Source organism: Microcaecilia unicolor, chromosome 1 (assembly GCF_901765095.1).
Source record: "Microcaecilia unicolor chromosome 1, aMicUni1.1, whole genome shotgun sequence".
Lineage (NCBI taxonomy): Eukaryota > Metazoa > Chordata > Amphibia > Gymnophiona > Siphonopidae > Microcaecilia > Microcaecilia unicolor.
In genome coordinates, this window is record NC_044031.1 from 252,065,132 (window position 1) to 252,087,113 (window position 21,982).

The 21,982-nt window shown below is 43.3% G+C and overlaps 1 protein-coding gene across 1 annotated transcript in view; it reads left to right on the top strand.

Annotated features, from left to right (window-relative positions):
• ITGA9 (integrin subunit alpha 9) overlaps positions 1 to 21,982 on the top strand; it is a 686,274-nt gene that overhangs the window by 562,188 nt on the left and 102,104 nt on the right. The window contains exon 23 of the mRNA XM_030205631.1: positions 5,060 to 5,167. Within this exon, the coding sequence (XP_030061491.1) occupies positions 5,060 to 5,167 (108 nt within the window). The remainder of the gene's footprint in view (positions 1 to 5,059; positions 5,168 to 21,982) is intronic.

Consider the following 21,982-nt stretch of genomic DNA (forward strand, 5'->3'; position numbering starts at 1 on the left):
TCTATGACAGCTTCAGATGTTATGGCCAGTCCTATTAGAGCAGCAAGCAGGTCCCTGGAGTAGCCTAGTGGTTGGTGCAGTACACTGTTGAGAAGGGGATCCAGGCTCATATCCCACTCTAACTGTTACACTTATGGTGGAAAGTGTGAACCCTCCAAAACGCATTAAAAAACATACTGTACCCACATATAGACACCTGCAGCCATAAGGGCTATTCTAGTACAGTACAGTTGGGTACAGTAGGTTTCTGGTGGGTTTTGGATGGCTCCCCATACAATATAAGGGGGTAATGATGAGATGTGTACCTCGGACCTTTTAAATGTAGTTCACTGCAGTGCCCCCTAGGGTGCCCCACTGCTCTGTTGGGATGTCTGTGGTGCCAGTCTGCTAAGAATGCTGGATCCTCCTACATTCCAATTGGAGCTGGTCCAGACCCTTTGTAGTCAGACTAGTGTAGCGTGCATTACAGTAATCCAAACTTGATGTTATCTTGGCATGCACAACTGAGATAAGACTTACCTTCTTAATGTAACGAGACAAGCAGCATAGTTGTCGCAAGAGATAGAAGCTGCTCTTGTAGGATACTTAGATTTCAGGGATCAGAGTAATTGTTGAATCTAGCTGTATTCCAAGGTTCCCTACTTGTGATTTAAGGGGGAGTTTATATTTTCCAAGAGATTCTGATGTCAGGTATGACCATATGAGCCTAATTATGTTAGGGACCCAAAGAAGCTCAGTTTCACTTGGATTCAGGCAAATGAGTTGATGTTAGACAGGTAGTTTATTCAGGGCTATGGGTAAGTCCCAGTAAATCCAAATAAATAAATAAATAGAATACATAAATAAGTCAGGTTCAGTGGGTATGAGTAGCTGCACATCATACTTATAGATGTAGAACTGAGTGTCCATCAACTGAATCAGCTTGGTTAAGTGACAGTTTCGATCCTTGTGGTACCCCACAGGTCAGTGCCTATGGTGGCAATGAGGTGCCGCTGAACAGTACAGACTGTTGTCTGTCTGATAGATAGGATCTGAACCAGGCAAGTACTGTACCACTGATACCTTTTTCTGCCAGACATGCTACCATGATATTCATAATGAACTATCCCTAAATTAAAAACCCATTTTTTCCAATTGGCTTTTGGGTCCTAATGCTGTAAGAGGTCTTCTGTAGCGGGTTGGTGAGTCTGTTTTCATTATTTTTTGTATTACTTTTGTATATGTATATTAACTAGCTGTCCCCGCTGGTGTTGCTTAGTGATAGGTTAGTACTTTGTAACTGAGAAAAGCAATATTTGTATGTAATAACACTGTATAAGTATGCTGAGGGGTGAGTGTGTGTGGAGGTGTGCTACTCTGTGTTGTGTGAGAACAGGTGAATGTCAGTTGGGGTGTGGTACTGAGGGGTGAGTATGAGTGGGGGTGTATTATTCTGGAGTGTGTGATTGGGGTTGTTTTGCTGAGGGAATGTCTGAGTACGGGTGAGTGTGAGTGGGGTGTTTTGCTGAGTGCTGTATTAGAATTGGTGAGTGTGAGTGGGGGTGTTTGAGAATGGCTGAGTGTGAAGGGTGTTTGAAAAAGGGTGACATTGACATTGAGTTTAATACTCCCTTAAATTAGAAAATGTGGAGACTGGATCCCTACATAGCACTAACTTTTCTGATCAATTTGTTTAGGTTGATTTTCTTGATTAGTTGTTTCTTTCAATCTAGCAAGTGTCTACTGTTTGGCTTTCACCGTTTTCCTGTCAAAACACAGCCGCCTTTTCAAGGGCATATTGAAATTCAGTTTCTCGCCCTTTTCGAGGAGTGTTCCCCTGGCGGGGTAGTAAATTCATACACACACACACCAGTCTGACCCAGTACTTTCTCCCTACCCTGTTCCCACCGGTGTCTGAACTTCCATTGTACTGAAATTGTTAGGAAAGAGGGTATTAGAGAATGAGTGAGGGACAACTGCACAGTTGCTGTCTGTGTTTCTCTCCATTAGTCTCTGAGCCCTCACCCTATCCCAAGCAGTCGAGCAAGTTGTTGCTTAGCTACAGCAAGAAAGAACTTTTCGACCTGCAGCCTATTCATTTAATGGATGAAGTTATTGCTCCCCCTCCCCTGAGTGCCCCCGTGAACTCAATCACTTCAAACTACATAATAACCTCGGCAATGGTGGGTAGAGTCTGCATGCTTGGTTTGGTGGCCATAGCTCTTTGGGGGCTGGAGGAGTTCGGACACGGACAAACAAACAAACACACGCATCTGCTGTATATATATAGATATTTTTATCTGCTACCGTAATCTTCATTTTCTGTTGTACGTTTGTAGTTATTCTTTCCTATCTACTAATGGCGTTCTTTTATTGAATTTTATTTTATTATTGTATTTTATGTGTTATATTGTATTACTGTATGCTGCTTTGACGGTATATCAAGTTTGAATAAACATAAATGTGATCTACAGTGTCAAAAGCTGCTGAGAAATCTAGCAGTACTAACACTGTCTCAGTTTCTGTGAAGATCATCCATGACAGTCCTTGTATCCTAGTAGGGATACAAGGACTGTTTCTGTTCCATAACTGGGTCTGAATCCAGATTGACATGGATCTAGCCAGTTTCTCTCTTCTAGCCAATCATTGAGTTGATCACAGACTGTTTGTTCTATAGTTCTCCGAAAAATGGGATGTTAGATACTGGCCGGTAACTTTCAAATTTGTCGTGGTCAAGGTTTTTCCTTTTTTAGCAAAGGACGCACCACTGCCCTTTTTAATGCTGTTGGTAGCTGCCCATTAGAAAGAGAGGAGTTCATGATTTTTGTGGTGCCTTCTATGAGGGCCCTGCTTGCCTGCTGCACTATCTTTGATGGGCAGGGGTAGAGGGAGCATTTAGTTGGTCGAAGGTCTCTTAGGATTTTGTCAAGGCCTTCCTCTGTTATTGGGTTAAGAGAGTCCCATATGTCTGTGTCAGGAGGGGGCGAGTTTGTGCACACCTGGTTAGATGATTGGAGATCGGGCTGGAAGGGATCCCCAAGCCTCACCAGCTGATGAGTCCTCTCCAGAGCCCCCTGTGCTGTCTCAATCCAAGGGTAATCAGGGGCGCATTTCCAGCCGCAGATGCCAGCACCCTCTGTGCATGCTCAGTTCAACCGGCACCCTTGAACTGAGCATAAGCGGGAGCTAGTAACCTGATTCTATAAATAGCGCTCAAAGATAGGTGCGGAATTGGATGTGCAATTATAGAATAGGGTCCATTGCACACATAAACTAATTGGCCCTAACAAGCACTAATTTGCATTTAAGGGTTATGTGCGTAACTGATTTATAGTGCTTATATCCTAAGAAGGTGTGGCCATGGGAGGGTCATGGGCGGGTCAGGAATGTACCCAGTATTTAAGGGCAGTTATAGAGTATGCACATTTACACATCTAAATGCTAGTAGGTAGACAAAGGAATGTAGACTTAAGCTAGTATTCTATAATGGCAGTTCCACGCAGAACTGCTGTTATAGAATTTGCACTTAGGACCCTAGTGCCTGCTTTAGGCACCATTTACTGAGCCTGCCTTTAAATACTACTGTATGGTATCAGTAGATTTCATGCAGCAACTGTTGGGAACTTGCCCAATGGTTTCTGCGTTGAATTTGCAGCTGCTGCATGGTAAAGGTCTGTGTAACCGTGGTAACTGCAAATTTTACTGCAGCTTAGTAAAAGGGCCCCTTTTACTATTATAGGTAGAGGGCTTCATATTGCTGCTGTCTGGATAGCTCTGGCACTGATCTCCCTATCTAGGCAACACTAGCCAATATCTGGATACTGAGGCTGATTATCTGGATTTTTTTTCAGCCATGGTGGCCGGCATTTAAAGAACACAGACTGCAGTTCATCCAGATAGCAAGGGGGCATGTTGTGGGTGTGTTTTGGGTGGGACTAGGGCGGGCTCAAAAGTAGGACGTCCATCAGGGATTTTTGAATGGGAAGAAACATCCATGACTAGAAAGTCAGGTCTAAGTTGCCCTAAATTGAGAAGCTGACCACTGGAGGTGGTTGCTGTCCCCCTCCCTCTCTCCTAAAAGTGAAACTGAAAAGGAAAACCAGGCTCTGTGTCAGCTGCAGGTATTATAGCCATTCTGAACAAAGTAGTAAGCAGGCCAGAGGAGTAGCCTAGTGGTTAGTACAATGGTCTGAGAACCAAGTCCCACTTAAATTTTTTTTTTAACCTTCCAGAAACAGAAAAATGCCTACTGTGCCTAAATATATAAGACATCTGGAAGCCTGAAGGCTTTTGAAGTGGCCAACATTCAGGTACAGTAGGTATTTTTTAGGTCTTGGAGGGATCACATTTATAAGTAAAAGAGTTATAGTGGGGTTTGAACCTGTACCCCTTGATATACAGTCCACTACAGTAGGCTACTCATCTGTTCTGCAGAAACATGTTTGTGGCCATATTTTTGAAAATGATGCCAGACAGATGTTCATGTCCCTGTTTTTTTTTGCCGTTCAAAAGAAAATGGCTATTCATTTTGGACGTTTTCAGTGCAAAAATGTCCATCTCAACCATAATCGAACAGGAAATCTAGATGTTTTTCCCATTTGATTATGGCTGTGAGATGGACTTGGGAGGGGGATGGAACGTTTGAGCAGCATGTTTTTTTGAAAATGCCCATCATGGTGTCCTTTGCACGTCTCCTTTCTGTTTCCCAATTAGGGTTTTACTTAACATCTAAATGACACACATTCATTTCATTTCTTTTTATTAGGTGTATTACTTTGCCAACATGCATTATAAGAAAAGAGGGTTATACAATTTGCCAAACAAGATTAAAGAAAAAAAGAGTAAGAAAAAAAAAGTATATTGGAAAACTCACAAACCCACATTTTGAGAATGCAGGATTAAAAAAGTAAGCAAATATAAAGCAAAAATCAAGAAATGAAACTTACAAGCTCAAAATACTTATGTTTTCTCTAACTCAGGGTAATTAGAGACGTTTTTGTTGCATATTTTGTATGGCTGGCTAACTGCATTGTAATTAATTCTAAATCTACGAATATTTTTCTTTTTTTCCTAATTACAGGTTTATAACACTGGACCGAGCACCCTACCAGGATCGGTTGTTCAACTTTTCTTCCCCAACCACCTTTCTGACACTGGATTTGAAATATTCCACATTCAGGAGATGATGGTATGTCCCTGGCAGAACAGAGTAACAACAAGCTTTATGATATAAACCCATGCTCTCATTCTAGACACCATGAATAGTAAATGTTAGATATAGAGTAGAAGGTTTTCTTGGAATCTAGAAACCTTTAAGGTAACCTACCTCTCAAACACTTGCTGCACTGTTCTACTGCAAAATAAGGAAACTCAGTAAATTCAGACCTAGAAAGAATGAATTACCAATTCTCCACACCAGAAAAAAAGATTTCTGTTTGGCACCGACCAAGGTTATGAAATCAGAGGAGGTCAAATACAAGGACCAAGATGCGAGAAAGACATTCTCTTAAACTATTTTAGGGCTGGTTGCAAGGTTTCTGGCTGACATAGGCAGCTTCAGAGTTTGGCACCCTCTCCTTAACCTCTGGCCACAACCACTGCAGCAGAATCCTCCTTTACCATCAGTCTGTGTTGACGGGTGTCCTATCATTCCCCTTCATGCACTACTGCTAACACACCTCTTCAAATATAAATTGAGGGGATCATGTTAGAAACAAGCATGTAGAACAGCCTTTTTAAAAATTGTTTATTTGTCACACAGAGCAAAAGGGCAAATAACAATTAGAATCCACAGGTAAACATCATAAGGAGAAGTTGAAAATATTCAAGAAAGTAAACAAAGCCAACAAATATACCCTGCCAGTTGTCTGTTATCCAGTGGGACTATTAGACATGCACAAGCTCTCAGCACATGTGCCTTTTTCATATTTTATCCCAGAACCCCCCCCCCCAAAAAAAAAAATAAATAAAAAACCACACCAAATACTTTGCAATGAAGTAAGAGGATGGTGAATCAGGAGATAGTGAAATAGATGGCTATTAGGAATCCCCCTATTTGGGAGAAAATGCTCTGTTCAATTTATAGATCATATAAGTGCACAACCCTTTTTCACTTATTCCAGTCCTGGAAGCCCCCAACTCTGGCTCAAAGGCAGGATTACCTATTAATGCCAAAAAAGGGGAGACAGGTGACAATTTCCAAAATTTACACCACCAAGACCATGTGTTCTGAAGTGAACACCCAAGAAAAGACATACCCACTCACCCACCCAGGGCTTCCAACTTATTGAAGTGCAGTCATTGGATCATAGTCTGTTAGAGTCTTCCCCTTATCAGGGGGCATAAACTTCATTGTACGATTATACGGTTCTTGTATCCATCAAATGAATGCAGCCACAGTGTACACTCTAATATCAGGTGTCCATATGCCACTGTTATAAATAGCCCCCAGATAACCTGAGAACCTATACAAAAAGAACTTACAAAATCAAATTGGTGAAACAAGTCTTAATTAATTTGTTGTTAAAAAAATACACTCTTGCAAGAATGGGTGTCTCTGAAAGCAAGCAGGCACACCCTTCCTTAATTTTTACAGTTTTTATATATTCTTTCTTTCTGATTACATTAGGTGTCTGACCCTAAGTTTCTCATTGGATATTGATCACATTTACCGCCTATTACATCAGTGCTGGTTATCATATGACAGTCCCTTCTGAAATTTTTCCATAAACAGAGCCTCTATTCATTGTTAGTTCTTCTGCTCGGTTTACATTTTCTTATCTTCAAACCTTCATGTGAGAACTCCGCATTAGTAGTTTCATACATGGTATGCTTCACCTTCCCCCAACCCCCCTTTCTTCTGTTCCCTTTTGTTAGAAATAGCTTCACAGTTTCATGGCCTCATGCTTGGATACATTTTTATTTCAGCTCTAAGGCCTGTCCTTGAAACGTTCATACATCTCTGTCTTGGCAGTTTGGGTTTCTTTCTCCCCCCCTCTTTCTCCTCCTTTCTTAGCAATTCTTATCAATTTGCACACGTCTCTTTAAACTAACACAGTTTCTTTGTTAGTAATTTAGAAAGCCATAATGTGGTGATCTCTGAAAGGGCCTACACAAATACAGTTATACCCTTACCCCTAAAGAGTTCATTTCTACCAGGGCATAAGCTATATATTCTATCTTTGCAATTAGGTTAAGTGAAAAAGCAATATATTTACACATTTCTCACACCACCCTGCTTGGGTTTCTATAGTGCTTAGACAGACTAATACGGGCATTCTTCCTCCTCCATAAAAATTATCTTGCCCCACCACTTCCACAGGGAGGCTGTTCCACGAATTCACTTCCCTTTCCATGAAGAAGTATTTCCTCAGGTTACTTTTGAGTCTATCCCTTTCACCTTCATCCTATGCCCCCTCATTCCAGAGCTTCCTTTCAATTGTAAGGGACTCACCTCCTGTGCATTTATGCCATATAGTATTTAAATGTCTCTATCATATCTCCCCTCTCACACCTTTCTTCCAAAGTATACATATTACGGCCAATATTCAGCCATGGGAGGCAAGCCGGCTAAGTGCCACAACTGGTGCTGAGCCCGGATATTCATGCCAGGCCATTTCCAGTGACTGGCATTGAATATCCGTTTGGGGATATTTTTGGCTGGTTTAAACTTCCAGCCAAGTTAATATTCAGCACTGGCTGGTTAAGTTTATAGTGACCAAATATAGGACTTCTATTTAGATGGTCTGATTTGGCTGCTAAACGTAGCCAGAAAAGCGCTGAATATTTGTGGCTAGCCGGTTATATCACATGATATAGCTGGTTAGTCGCTATCCCCCGGACTCTCTATATGGCGCCTAGATTTACACGTAGAAATACGCACGTAACTTAATTGGCGGGACAAGGTAACCAGCATTTTTAACGCCACTTAACAAGCAATAACGAGCACTAATTGGCAATAATTACAATTTATGTGCAGAAATCGCTAAGCGTATTCTGTAAAGAAGAACCTAAATTGCAAAGCGCACAGTTCAAAATAAACGTGTAGCTTAAAAGGAGCGTGCTTATGGCTGTATTTATGGGTGTTTCATGGGCATTCCAAAATTTCTGCATGTAATTACAGAATATGGGTCAGTGCATCTAAATCTACGTGCATAGATTTACACCAGGTTTTTATTGGTGTAAATGAATGCACATAGATTTAGGCACTATGTTAGCGACTAAGCGTATTCTATATACTGCTGCGCCTAAATTTTATAGAATACGCTTAGTTCTGCATGGATTTTTTTAGTGCCATATATAGAATCTGGCCTCATGCGCTAAAGAATTCAGCAGAGATAACCATCTTATCTCATGCTGAATATTAGCACTTAGGCAGCTAAGTGCTATTTAACTGGCCAGGAGCTATTCCTTGCTGGTTAAATAGCTCTGAATATTGGCCGGATTGAGATCTTTAAGTCTGTCCATATGTGCTTTGTGATGAAGAGACAAATTTGCAGACCCATAGTCAGCTGGATTTGAATCTGTGCTGGGAGACCCCAGTTGATTTCTAGTCCATCAATTTAACCACTCGGCTGTGACTACCACCTACTATTTAGTTTTTGACACTTTGATGAATAAGTTAAATATTAAGGGGATCATTTTATAAAGGTGTTGTGTGCATAGAGGCTTTTTTACATGTATAAATAGCTTTTATCAAATTACCCTGGGGTTACTTGCATAAAAATATGTATGGTGAGAAGGCACATACATTTGTGAGAGCCTACTAGGGACAGGGAAAAAACCTATTGAACCTGTATGTAATATGTAAACCGCTTTGCTTATGTCACAGAAAGGTGGTATATCAAGAATCTAATAAACATAAAAGCATGTAGGTGTGCTTAGGGGTGGTGTTTGAGCTAAGTCAGAGTTTATACACATCAATTCTGTAAATTGGCACCTAAATATAGGCACGACAGAGAGGCACACTTAGTACCAATTCTACAGCGTTGTCAAGGCATACCTAACCCATTATAGCAGTAGTGCTCAACCTTCATTCCATTGTAGCACACCTGACAGATGATGTTCACATCCGTGACACTCTGAACACCACAGTTCACGGCTGAACAACAACAACAAAAAAATCCTTTATATATCATTCATTCATTGCTGAAAATGATGTAAAGAAAGGTGGTGACTGCTGGATGGGGAGGAGCAGACCTGCAACATTTCCATTTGGGGCTGGTGGCAGAGTGAGCATTGTGGGTAATGGTGAAGCAGAAAGGACCAGTTATGTAGATTTCAAATACCTGATTCCCTGCCCTGCTATCTGCAGCCCAAAGGCAGAGTGTTGTTAAGAAAAGCAAAGGTTTGCTGTCTGTCACATATTTGGTGACACACCTCTTGGTCCAACACACTGGTTGAGAATCACTGCATTATCGAATGCTAGCACAAAACTGCTTTGGCGTGCCAAAATTGAGGCATGACAGCTTATGCCAGGTCAATGACAGACATAAGCTGGTGCACCTTACAATGCAATCATCTGATACTATGCTATAAGATGCACTTGTTTCTAAGTGGAACGTCTATGCTCCGCCCACTGGTACAGCTCATTTGCTGTTACGTACCATGTGACTAGTGCATCAATTTTAGAGACTAGCACCCAGCAAATAGGTGCTTAAATGTTCATTTGTAGCATCATTCATGTACATAAGTGTGCCTAGTCTATAAATTTGTACACACAATTGCCCCCGGATTCTACATAGCGCGACTTAAGTTGCTTGCACAAATCCGGTTGTATTACGGATTTGCGTGTGCAACTTAATTAGTTAACAAGCCAATTAATGCTGATAATTGCCACTTAAGAATTATTGATACTAATTGGCAATTAGAATTTACGTGTACAACTGTCTAAGCATATTCTGCAGTGTGATGCATGTGAATTGAAAGTCATGTGGTCGAAAAGGGGGCATGGAATGGATGTTTCTGAAATCTATGCATCATGCTATATAATAATTCTCACCTTCAACGTTCTGACTTGCCTGGGACCGTGGCTCATTCCGAGTTGGTCTGCTAGGCTCCGTAGATCAGGCTGACATCACCGTAGCCATTATGATGTCAACTACAGAACCCAGGGGGAAAAAAAACATGACTCACAGCTGATCCATGTCCAGAGGAGGGTCGCTGGACATGGGTGGCTGGAGGGGGGGGCGGGGAGAGAGGATGGTCGCTGGGCATGGGTGGCTGGAGGGGGGGCAGGGGAGAGAGGAGGGTTGCTGGACATGGGTGGCTGGAGGGGGGGCAGGGGAGAGAGGAGGGTCGCTGGACATGGGTGGCTGCAGGGGAGCCGAGGAAAACCTTGCTAGCACTCGTTTCATTTGTGTCAGAAACGGGCCTTTTTTACTAGTTTTATAGAATACACCCAGTCTGCACCTAATTTATGCATTGGGATTTACACCAAGTTTTACTTGTTGCAACTGCCCGTGACTAAATTTAGTTGCTCAGACGGGTGCTCGGCGTATTCTATAATCCACACAGAAATTTAGGCTTATTCTATAAAGTATGCCTAAATTTAAGCATTCTTTATAGAAAGGCGGTATATAAAAATATAATAATAATAATACACCTGTGTATTTTTTTTCAGTGTAGAATTTTCAAGCACCATATATTGAATCTAGCCCTTGGTGCTAACTTTGGGCCCCCTTTATGGAATTGCCCTATTACTTATAAAATACACATGTATTTTAAGCATGAACATTTACTTCTGCTCCCAAGCAGGCCTAAGAGACGGCAGCTTCAATATGCAATTTGCTGCTGCTGCTTCTTCTTCCTGGAGACCTATGCTTGGTCTTCACACATAGGTGACTTGTTAAGATTTTACCTTCCAGGTGGCTGAGCTGAACTTCACTGCTAAAATGTATAACTTTTTTGCCCATGCTTGCTCTATGCCAAATCACTCCTGTTTTCCAGCTGGATGAATTTGGTTGTTCTGCATATAGAGTGGCTAGATTTATTTGTAGAACCAGTGCAAATTGGGATTTTTAAAAAGCACTTATACTCTTGGCACCACTGCCAACCACATAAATGCTTTTGAATCTCAACCAGTGTGTGTTCACAGCTTTAAAAAGAATGCAAAAAGAAGTCTGTAGGGAAGAGGGGGCTGTGAAACGGAAGGCATTTCTAGCATTTCTTGAAGGACTCTTAGGTTTTAAGTGCTGAAATCTGCAACAAATTAACCATAGTCTTTCCAAAGACTGTGATACATTTCTGACAAGCATTAGATTACTTTAATCTGCCTATTCTGGGCTGCAGGATTAGAATTGTTATTTTTAGGATATTTATTTTGCCTAGAGGAAAAGGGTGAAGATGTGCATGAGTATGGAGTGACTGACAGCTGGAAATGGGGTTGATCTTGGCCAGTTATGCTGCTGTTGGATGACCTTCATCCTGACCCAGCGTGGGAGGAGGTGGTTTGGAACCACCTTGTAAACGATTCATGCTTAAACACTTATTCTTTTCCTGAGCCTGTACAATTATGGATAGTTTTAGTGAATCATAGGCCAGTGAATTTTGGCGGTCACTTCATTCTGTTACAGTCCAGAATTAGACTCACTTCTTTTGAGGGATCTGGATTAGAGCTAGAGAGATGCAAAGCAATATTTTTCTTTTGTGGTATTCTATGCCCAAAGGCATACCCAACCTATTATTTTCCTAATTCAGGATCTATGGAAATGTAAAACATGTTTGAGAAAACTTGTATTTTGGACCACCTGCCTGTAGAGGGCATTGGTGTTTTGACACCATATTTGATGTACTGAACTGATTCTTCAGTTTTAGTTTTAGCTGATTTTTTTTAGATGTAGAAGTATAGGCTGGCTGTAGGCCCCAGCTAAAGCAAACACATGCTTGGAGTGACATATTTTAGAGGAAGAATTTGTGGCCATCGTTTTGACAAATAAAGCCTAGGGATGTGACAAAAGTTATAATGTTCATTAAAAAAAAATTAAGGGCTGGCATGGAATAAAACAACAATAAACAATTCAGATGAAGTGACCAGAAATTGTTTGTTTGGGTTGGTATAAAACCTAGAAGGGCACTAGCAGAAGTTGTGCCTTCCCTGTTTAGCTTGGCCACTGTAATTTTATTGTGGGCATTCTATGTATTTATTTAAGACTGCTGTGTCCAGGTCGCTGAACATGCCAGTGTTATGCTAATACTTAAAGCAGTCTCAAGGTTGCTTGAGACATATGTGAATCTAATGACCCAACCATTAGGCAAAACTAGGCATTTTCCTAGGGCAGCAACTTCTGTGGGGCAGGAAACAGAAGCTGTAGTGAAAGCAAAACAGTAGATCTGACAGTCACACAACCTCAAAGGACCATCAATGTATACTTTTTACCTGTAGGAAGAGTGAGCAATTTTCAAATAGGGGAGCAAACACAAAAAAAAGAGAAAAGGTCCCCTATAGGAAAATACAGAAGAAAAGGTCCTCCCCTATGTCCTTTTCTTCTCAGTTTTCAAATAGCCCATATACCTGGGTAAAGGGCTTTTAGAAATTGCCATAATTTTTTGTCTGTGATTATATATAGATACTAGTAAAAAAGGCCCGTTTCCGAAACTAATGAAACGGGCGCTAGCATGTGGCTTTTTTGTGTGTGTGTGTGTGTATGTGTCACAGAGTTATTTTGTGTGTGTGAGGGTGGGGTGTGTGTGCAGGTTGTTGATGTGTGTCTTTTTTTTTTTTTGGTTTGTTTTTTGCTTGGGGGGGTTGGGGGATGTGCTGTGCTGGCAAAGTGGGATGGATTGGTGTGTGGCTTTGAGGGTGTGTTTCTGATGTATTGTATGTGTGTGGTTTTGTCTGCCAAGGAGGTTTGTGGAGGGGGGTCTTTCTGTTGGTGAAACGTAAATGTGGTTGTAGGGGGGGGTCAGCCTTTGCTGAGTGGTGGATTGTTTTTTCTGGGTTTTTTTTTTTGTGTTGTGCTGAGGCAGCAGTGTTGTTTTTAGATGGGCGTAAGGTAGAGGAGCACATTCTTGGTCTGTCGTTATTTTTTAGCCGTTTCAGGGCTGCTGTAGGGGAACGCTGGAAGAGAAATGTGCTGTGGGAAGCAGCGCCGTCTTTTTCCGTTGGGCTGGGGTTCTGGGCATCCTGGAGGAGGGAGACGGCTTGCCTGAGGACGGGGATGGTTGTTTTCAGTTGGCGGAAGGGAGAGTAGCACGGTCTCGGGCCGTCGGGGAATGATCCAGTATGTTTGGTCCATTTCAGGCCGGCTGCAGGGGAATGCTGGAACATTTATGCGCTGCGGGAAGCAGCGCCGTCTTTTTCCGGGTGCTCGGGGAATCCCTGAGGTGGGAGACGGCTTGTCTGAGGCTGGGGATGGTTGGGCACATCCTTGGCCACTTCGGCAAAAGGGGAAGAGGAAGGGGGTGGGGAGTTACCTGCAGCCGCGTGTGCAACCGAGTATTCTTTGTTTGTTTTGTATTATTAGTTTGCCTTTCGAATGATGGAGGTGGTGCATCGGTGTGCAGTTGTTTCGTTAGTTTGGCAGCCAGTCTCCTGCGATTCCTATGCAGGGAAGGAGTAGGGAAAAATGCTCCGCGTGTTTCCCTACTCCTCCCCCTTCCTTGGTTGCTGTTTGCTGCTGGCTGGGTCGCGGGTAATCCTTTAAGCTGGGCCGCAGCTTGTCCTGTTCGCCCACGTCCCAGATGGTGAGGGGCACGCTGTTCTCCGGCTCAACCGACTCCACGTCAAGCGAACCCAAATATAGTCTGTGCTATAGGCCCTCCGGCACTCTTCAGTACCGGCATTAGGCATTTAAAAATTCCCCCACCCCCCCGGTCTATTTTTGCACATACCCACAGCAGGAATATTCTTCTCTCGTTCAAGCGGTGGTTCTGTGCTCTCCGTGCTGCACAGATAATGAGCCATTCTGCTGGTGAATGATCCTTCCTTATTGCCACGTAGTTTCCTCTGTTAGGTCCGTCTTATGTCACCTAGCGTTGCCTGGTAACGGTTTTCTGATGGTCCTTTGTGTTACAGAATGTTGAGGGTGTTTTTTTCTGATTGGTCCGTCATGCGAGGGCGGGGCAGAGAGACATGGTCAGTTTTGTGGCTTCACCACCATGAACTGACGAACCCTTCAGGGAGTGACTGAGTGACTTCAGAATGTTGTCTTCAGAACGTTGAGGGTGAGTTTTATTATAGTAGATAAATGTAGATATATCTGCTACTTATCTGTACGTTGATTCTCCTGCCCCTCTGCCGCTGCTTGTTTAGTTTACATCATCACCACAGAAATACATTTGTATCCTATACATGTGGCATGTATATATTTCAACAGGAGACATGTGGTACACCATACCTCTCTCAATAAACATTAATTTTACTGACAGCTGACTCTGGGAAAGGACTGTTACAGTTTACTGTTTATTAATTTGATATAAAACAAGTTTATGTAGGCAGTGTACAATAATACAAAATGTATAATTAGATATGGGAGAATAAGGGCAAGAGATAAAGGAGGCCTAAGTTACAAAAAATCTTTAATATAAAATAATGTTTTATGTTTATTAAAACTTGTTATCGCTAGCGGTGTATATTATAAGTTAAAACCAGAATGAGATGAAAAGAATGCCATTATTTAAAACAGGACTGAGACAGCTTACTCACAGCATTCACACAGATCCTCTCTGCCACAGGCCAGCCCCACAAGCCAGAAGAGACTGTCAACCTATCTGGGAGGCTTGGAAAAAAAGTTTGAGTTGAGCCTTAAATTTCATATAGGACTGTTCAATAGGAATATAAACGGGCAGTGTGTTCAATAATTTAGGAGATAAAAAGTAAAAGGCCAAATGCTCAAGGTAGGCCTGTTTAGGGTTAAGGAGGACTAATCAATTCGGCATCCAAAGAGCATGGGCTACGGGAGGGAGTTTATGGGATAGTAAGGTTTGTAAGATAAGAAGGGGAACTTAGATAATATGCTTGATGAGTAAGGGAGAGAACCTTAAAAAGGATTCGGAACTGTAAAAGAAGCCAGTGCAGCCGAACTAAGAGGGAGGAAACGTGGTCATGTTTCTTGGCTTTGCAGAGAAGTTTGGCAGCACAGTTTTGGACAGCTGGAAAATGTCTCATTTGTGAATTAGGAAGCCCAGCGTAAACGATATTGCAGTAGTCAAGATGCGGTACTAGGAAGACATACATACATATGCATTACAGTGTGTAATAAATCAAAATCTAATAAATCACATAAATAGCGGAGAGTACGCAGTGGCATAGCAAGGGCGGGGCGGTGGTTGCGGTCTGCCCCGGGTGTCCGCGGGTGGGGGGTGCTCCGTCGCGTCTCTTCTCCTGGCACCGCCTGCCTTTTTCATTTTTTTTAAATCCGTGCAGCCACACAGGCAGCGCTTCGCGTCTGCCCTGCGTGTGCTGTGAAAGAAGTAAATCGCCAGCGCTGGCGTCGGGCCTTCCCTCAATGTCCCACCCTCGAGGAAATAGGAAGTTACCTCACAAGAGGGCGGGACATCGAGGGAAGGCCTGAAGCCAGCGCTGGTGATTTACTTCTTTCACAGCACACGCAGGGCAGATGCGAAGCGCTGCCTGCGTGGCTGCACGGATTTAAAAAAAAAAGAAAGGCAGGCGGTGGCAGGAGAAGAGGGCTCTGTGGCTCTCAATGGAGGGGGGACAGGACTGGGTCAGGAGGGGGGATGGGACTGGGTCAGGGGGGAGCTCAGAGGGAAGAAGGGGATTGGAGAGGGGTGGGGGAGTTCAGAGGGGATTGGGGAGGGTGGGGGAGCTCAGAAGGGTACTCAGAGGGGAGAAGGGGATTGGGGAGGGGTGCTCAGAGGTGAGAAGGGGATTGGGGAGGGTGGGGGTACTCAGAGGGGAGAAGGGGATTGGAGAGGGGTGGGGAAGTTCAGAGGAGGGGTGCTCAGAGGGGAGAATGGGGATTGGGGAGGGGTGGGGGTGCTCAGAGGGGATTGAGGAGGGTGGGGGAGCTCAGAAGGGTACTCAGAGGGGGGATTGGAGAGGGATGCTCAGAGGTGAGAAGGGGATTGGGGAGGGTGGGGGTACTCATAGGGGAGAATGGGGATTGGGGAGGGGTGGGGGTGCTCAGAGGGGATAAGGGGACTGGGGAGGGAAGTGCTCATGGGAGAAGGGGTCTGAAACTGGAACTGGGGGCTGAAAAGGGGGAGGGGCTGAAACTGTGGGGACTGGGAGCTTTAAAGGGGACAGGGAGAACTGGCTGGGGCTGAAGCTCGGGACTGGTGAGAGAAAAGGGCTGGGGTTGAAACTAGGGGCTGAAAAGGGGACAGGGAGAAGTGGCTGGGGGCTGAAGCCCAGGACTGATGGGAGAAAAGGGCTGGGGACTGGTGGGATAGTGGGGCTGAAAAGGGTGGCAGGTCGGAGATGTGGGCTGGAACTGGAACTAGGTGCAGGTGGAAAGAGGGGGCAGAGAGAGGGGGGACAGACCCTGGATGGAAGGGGGGAGCGTGAGGGAGGGCAGACCCTGGATGGATGGGAAAGGGAGGGCAGACGGATCGAAGGGGCAGAGAGAAAGGGCAGATGGTGGGTGGAAGGGGGAGAGAGAAAGAGGGCAGATGGTGGATGGAAGGGACAGAGAGAGAGGGCAGACACTGGATGGAACGGACATTAGAGAGGGCAGACACTGGATTTCAGAGAAAGAGCGAAGACATGCTGGATGGAAGGAAGACCGTGAAAAGAAGATGAGGAAAGCAGAAACCAGAGACAACAAACTGTAAATAAAATATATATTTTTTATTTTTTTGCTTTAGGGTATAGTATTGTATCTGTGTTTATGTGTTAATAAATGTTTATAAATAGAACATATAAATAAGGTAATCATTTTATTGGACTAATTTTTAATACATTTTGACTTAACTTTCAGAGAACAAAACCTCCTTCCTCAGGTCAGGATAGGATACTATAACAGCACTATACTGTATTGACCTGAGGAAGGAGGTTTTGGCCTCTGAAAGCTAAATGTATTAGTCCAATAAAATGGTATTTTATTTTCTATATTTGTTTTATTTCTATTTGTTAATTTGTAAAGTGGTGATCGGATTTGTTAGTTTTTTGAAATTTACATCCACTGTCGTTATATTTTGCACAGTACTAGGGGACATTTTCTGTTTCTGTGGTGTTGCATTGTATGCAGAGTCTGGCATCGGGGGTTGTTTAATTTTTGTCTAAATAGAAAGTTTATGATTACTTATTCTATAGTGGATTAGGGTGTATCTGTGTTTGTGAAAAAGACATGGCTTTCGGTTGGCATTGACTCTGCAGGATCGACGATCTGTACTAATCTGTCTGTTTTCGTTTTACAATAGGTGAATTGATGTTCTAGTGCTCACTGTAGCGTTTAAGATACTTGTGTGACTTGTAGAAATGACTGCTTATGGTATGGTAGAATTGCGCTATAGGTCCTGAGTGTTGTGTATTCTCGGTATGCCTAGTACTGGATTTGGGGGGGGGGGGGGGGGGGGGGGGGGGGGGTGTTAAAAATGACCGGCCCCGGGTGTCAACTACCCTAGCTACGCCACTGAGAGTACGTAATGTGGCAAAGCCTGATTTAAGAACAGAGGAATTTGGCTTTTGAAGGTGAGCTGTGAGTCAAAACAAACCCCCAGTCAGATAGTGGCAAGTTGTGACAGGAGCGATTGGAAGACTAAAAAGAAATGGCATCATTGGGGGGTTGATATTAAGGACCAGTGAGCCAGCATGCAGTAGTCTTGTATATTCCCTCTCCTCATTTCTACCTGGCTAATTCTTACATCTGTGCTGTGCCTTGGGCAATTCTGTTCAGTTTGTTTCTGTTGTCTGTTTTTTTTTTTATTCCACTGCATTTAAAACTGGTTACAGTTTCACAGCTAGCACAACCTGCAGATCTTGCTTCTTAGGCCCTTCTGCCCTACACGTCAGTCCAAACAGAGGTGTAGAAAGGTGGTTAATACAGCTTTGGAGATTCTACAGATACTTGGTTGTTTAGGCCCTCCCACCTTGCCCCTCAACACACCCCAAGGGTGACACTTGCTATATAGTGTGCCTAATCCACTGTTTATCTCCAGCAATTAATTCTATCCTAATTGCATCTTGTTTTTGAAAGCATATAATTTCTGATTGCAGTAACTTTCCAGCCTTCTGCTTTGGATCAGGTGACTTTCTTGTTTTTAGATTAAAAGGATCTCAATTAACATATACACCAGTTTGTTACTCTTTTATATACCTCTACTAGAAGGATATTAATTTACCTTCTCCTTCCTTTAAAATTGTTCCCATTAATAGGCAAAGAAGTACGTTAACTACATCAACAGAGTAAATCTGAACAAGTTCCTAGATTTCTCACAATAAATCTATATGCTTCCTGTGTCCCTCAGAAAAGCTGTAAAAAAATAGAGTTGGGACTCGGTAGCCCTTTGATTTCCTTTAGACCCACAGACACAAAAAACTCTTACTCTTGAAATATGGCAAAGCAACACTGTGCCAGTAAAGCTGCAGCTCACATTACAGCTATTGCGTCTGTCCAGACTGAATGCTTGGTCCAAGGCAAGATTTTAGTTTCATGTGATAAATGTATGCACATTGAATCCCTCTTGAAAGAAGTACAAGAACTAAGAGAGAAGGTGGCAAAACTAAGAAGCATCTGTGAGAACCGGAAATTCATCCCGGAGATGCACGTTGAAACATTGGGGATCTCCACCAAAGGGAGAGAAGATCTTGTGCAGAAAAAGGATAACTGAATACAAATCACCAGATGCTGCAAAATCAACCCCCAACTCCAATTTCTGTTGATCTGAAGAATCAGTTCGCAACCCTGGAGGCAGAAGAGCTTAAAACATCTCAATGATCAATAATCCCAAAGCTGCCAGATCAGTAGTCAATAAGAAGCGAAAGGTAGTGGTTGTTGGCGATTCTCTTCTGAGAGGTACTGAAGCACCCCTCTGCCAACCAGATATGATGTCCAGGGAGGTGTGCTGTCTGCCTGGTGCCAAGATTTGAGATGTAGCAGAAAGATTGCCTAGACTCACCAAGCCACTGTCCTATGCTGCCCATGATACTGTTAGGTATTCTATTGAACATATCAAATGTGACTTCATGGTTCTGGGTCAGAGGGTGATGCACCTAGGTGTTCTCATCGATCCTCCCTGTTCAAGGTAAAGGCTGAATGAGGGAATCTCGCATCCTGGAGCTAAATGTGTGGATGGTGTCAACCCGAGCACTTCAGTTTCCCTAGACAACGGGATGATTTTCCAAGAGCTACTAAGTGGTGATGGTGTCCATCTTTCAAGGAATGAATGAAGTGTCTTTAGTAACAGACTGGTTAAAGTACTAAACAGGGCTTTAAATTAAATCTGCTGGGGATGGGTGAGAAAAGCCCCAAAGTAATTAATAACCCCCAGTGATGTAAGGCATCAAATACCATTATAGAAAAGGGGAAAATAAGTATAATCTGGAAAGACTTGTATGCCAATGACCATAGAATGAGAAACACATTTCTAGATGTGCTGCAATGATAGAAGCCAACTTGGATTTAATTGCGGTCACGGAGACATAGTTCATGGAGAGCCACAACTGAATTATAGTTATACCTGGCTATAATCTATTCAGGAAGGACAGGGTAGGAAAAAAGGGTGGAGGAGTGGCAGTATATGTTAAGAATAGTATTAAAGTGACAGAACTGCAGGACGTACGGTATAAGGAAGAAGCACTGTGGATTAAATTGGTAAAAGGCAAAGGAAATGTATTTACATTGTTATAATATACAGGTCACTTCTCCGGCATCCAGAGAGGAGATGTGGTCGACACTTGCTGCTCTAAACTCTCTGATCCATGAACGAACTAAGAAGCAGCTTTTTCATCGTTCATTCACTTATCACCGGTATGGCAATAAGTCTAGTAAACTCTTGGCTAGAGTTGTAAAGAATTGGGGGGTGGGGGGTAATAGGTTTGTCTCCTCATTACTGAAGAAAGATGGTACGAGAGAAAATCAGTCGGCGGGAATTTTGCAGATTTTCCATGATTTTATGCCGCTGTATATGACACACCGGAATCTCAGGAAGGGCCCACAGTAGTAGATTATTTAGAAGACTCGGGAATACCGTGCTTATCGACGGAAGTGGTACGTCAATTGAATGCACCCCTGAGAGCTAAAGAAATCCAGCATGCGGTTAAATCACTTAAAAGGGGCACGGCACCGGGGCCCGATGGGTACACGCCAGAGTACTATCAATGCATGTTTCCCCTCTTTCTTTGAAATTTCTATAGCGGAGGGAGGGTTCTCTAGAGATGCTAACAAAGCACTGATTACCCTTATCCCGAAACCAGGAAAGCAACTAGATCGTCCAGAATCGTACAGACCAATTTCACTTATTAATGTAGACTTGAAGATCCTGGCCAAGGTATTGGCGGAACGTTTGTCACCACATATGGCTGCCATGGTTGGTGAGGGACAGGTAGGGTTTGTACAAGGCCGCCACTCATCCATTAATGTACGCAAGGTATGTTTGGCTATTGCACATAGCCACCTTATGGAAGAGCCTTTATTGCTGGTTAGTTTAGATGCTAAGAAGGCCTTTGATAAGTTGTGCTGGAAATACCTCTTTGAGGTTTTAGATTATGTGGGGCTGAAGGGCTGGTTTCGGCACGCAGTTTTGGCTCTTTACTTTAAGCCCAGAGCCTCTTTAGTAGTAAATGGTCTCCGCTCATCTCCATTTCCCATAGCTAGGGGCACGCGGCAGGGATGCCCATTATCACCTCTGTTATTTTTGCTTTATTTGGAACCCCTGCTGCGTACTATTCAAAGAGACACTGGGATATCTGGGATTATGGCACCTTCATTGTCGGTTAAGACACTGGCGTTTGCAGATGACATTCTATTGACTTTGACGGAGCCTCGACAGTCGTTAGATAATTTGATTAACGCCATAGAGGAATTTAGTTATTTCTTGGGTTTCACTCTCAACTTACAGAAATCCGTGGCTTTTCCCATTCAGGCGCAGATCCGAGAGAATTGAGAGGGAGAGTTCTCGCTCTCATGGTCCATGGGCCCCTTAAAATATTTGGGGGTGTTTATTCCTTCAGACTTATCATGTTTGTATGAAGCTAATATAGAACCTTTATAGGTGGGCTTGAGACAAACTCTGCAAAGCTGGCATTCACTCCCATTGTCCACTCTGGGAAGAATTGCACTTTACAATATGATGCTGGTGCCCAAGTGGACCTATGTCTTGCAAATGCTACCCATCTTTCTTAAACACAGGGATAACAAATGGGTAACGCGCATTGTGACGCGTTACTTGTGGCAGGGTAAGAGACCCAGGCTGCAGTCAGGCAAGCTCTTTCTACCCCGTTCCCAGGGGGGGATGGGACTACTGAATATAAAGTTGATTTCGGTTGCAAGTAACATGCGCCACCTCACTGATTGGTTCCGGGGATCTTCTTATTTTTCCTGCACTGCAACTGAGATAGGATTGTTTACTCCATCACATTTTAGTACCTGGTTGCATGTGCCACCAAGAAAATTGAGTACGCCTGCGGCCTATGCGCCGTTACTATTACCACTGCGAAGAACGTGGCGTTGGATTTGTCGCTCTTACGGCTTAAATGCAGAGTCATCACCATTGTTGCCAATACAGGGTAATGCGGATTTTCCGCCAGGCTCTACATTAGCGAACTTCCTCGCCTGGCAGGCAAGGGGGTTACAATACTTACATCAATTATACTCAGAAGAGGGTAAACTTAAATCCTTGGAAGATTTACAGGTGGAATATAGGTTAAAGGGACTCAACTTTTTCTCCATGTTTCAATTACGTCACTATATAAGGTCTCTCCCTTCTTCTTCCCTAGTGCAACAAGTTTGGGAAACGCTTTTAACCATTTTCGGCTTGGATGCTCAGTTGGCAATTCCCCTTAAGTATTATCATCTCACTTTACGGGAACATTTGGGGGAAATTGACTATGAGGGGTTGGTGAATAGTTGGAAAAGGTAATTAACAGTTGATCTTCAGGGGG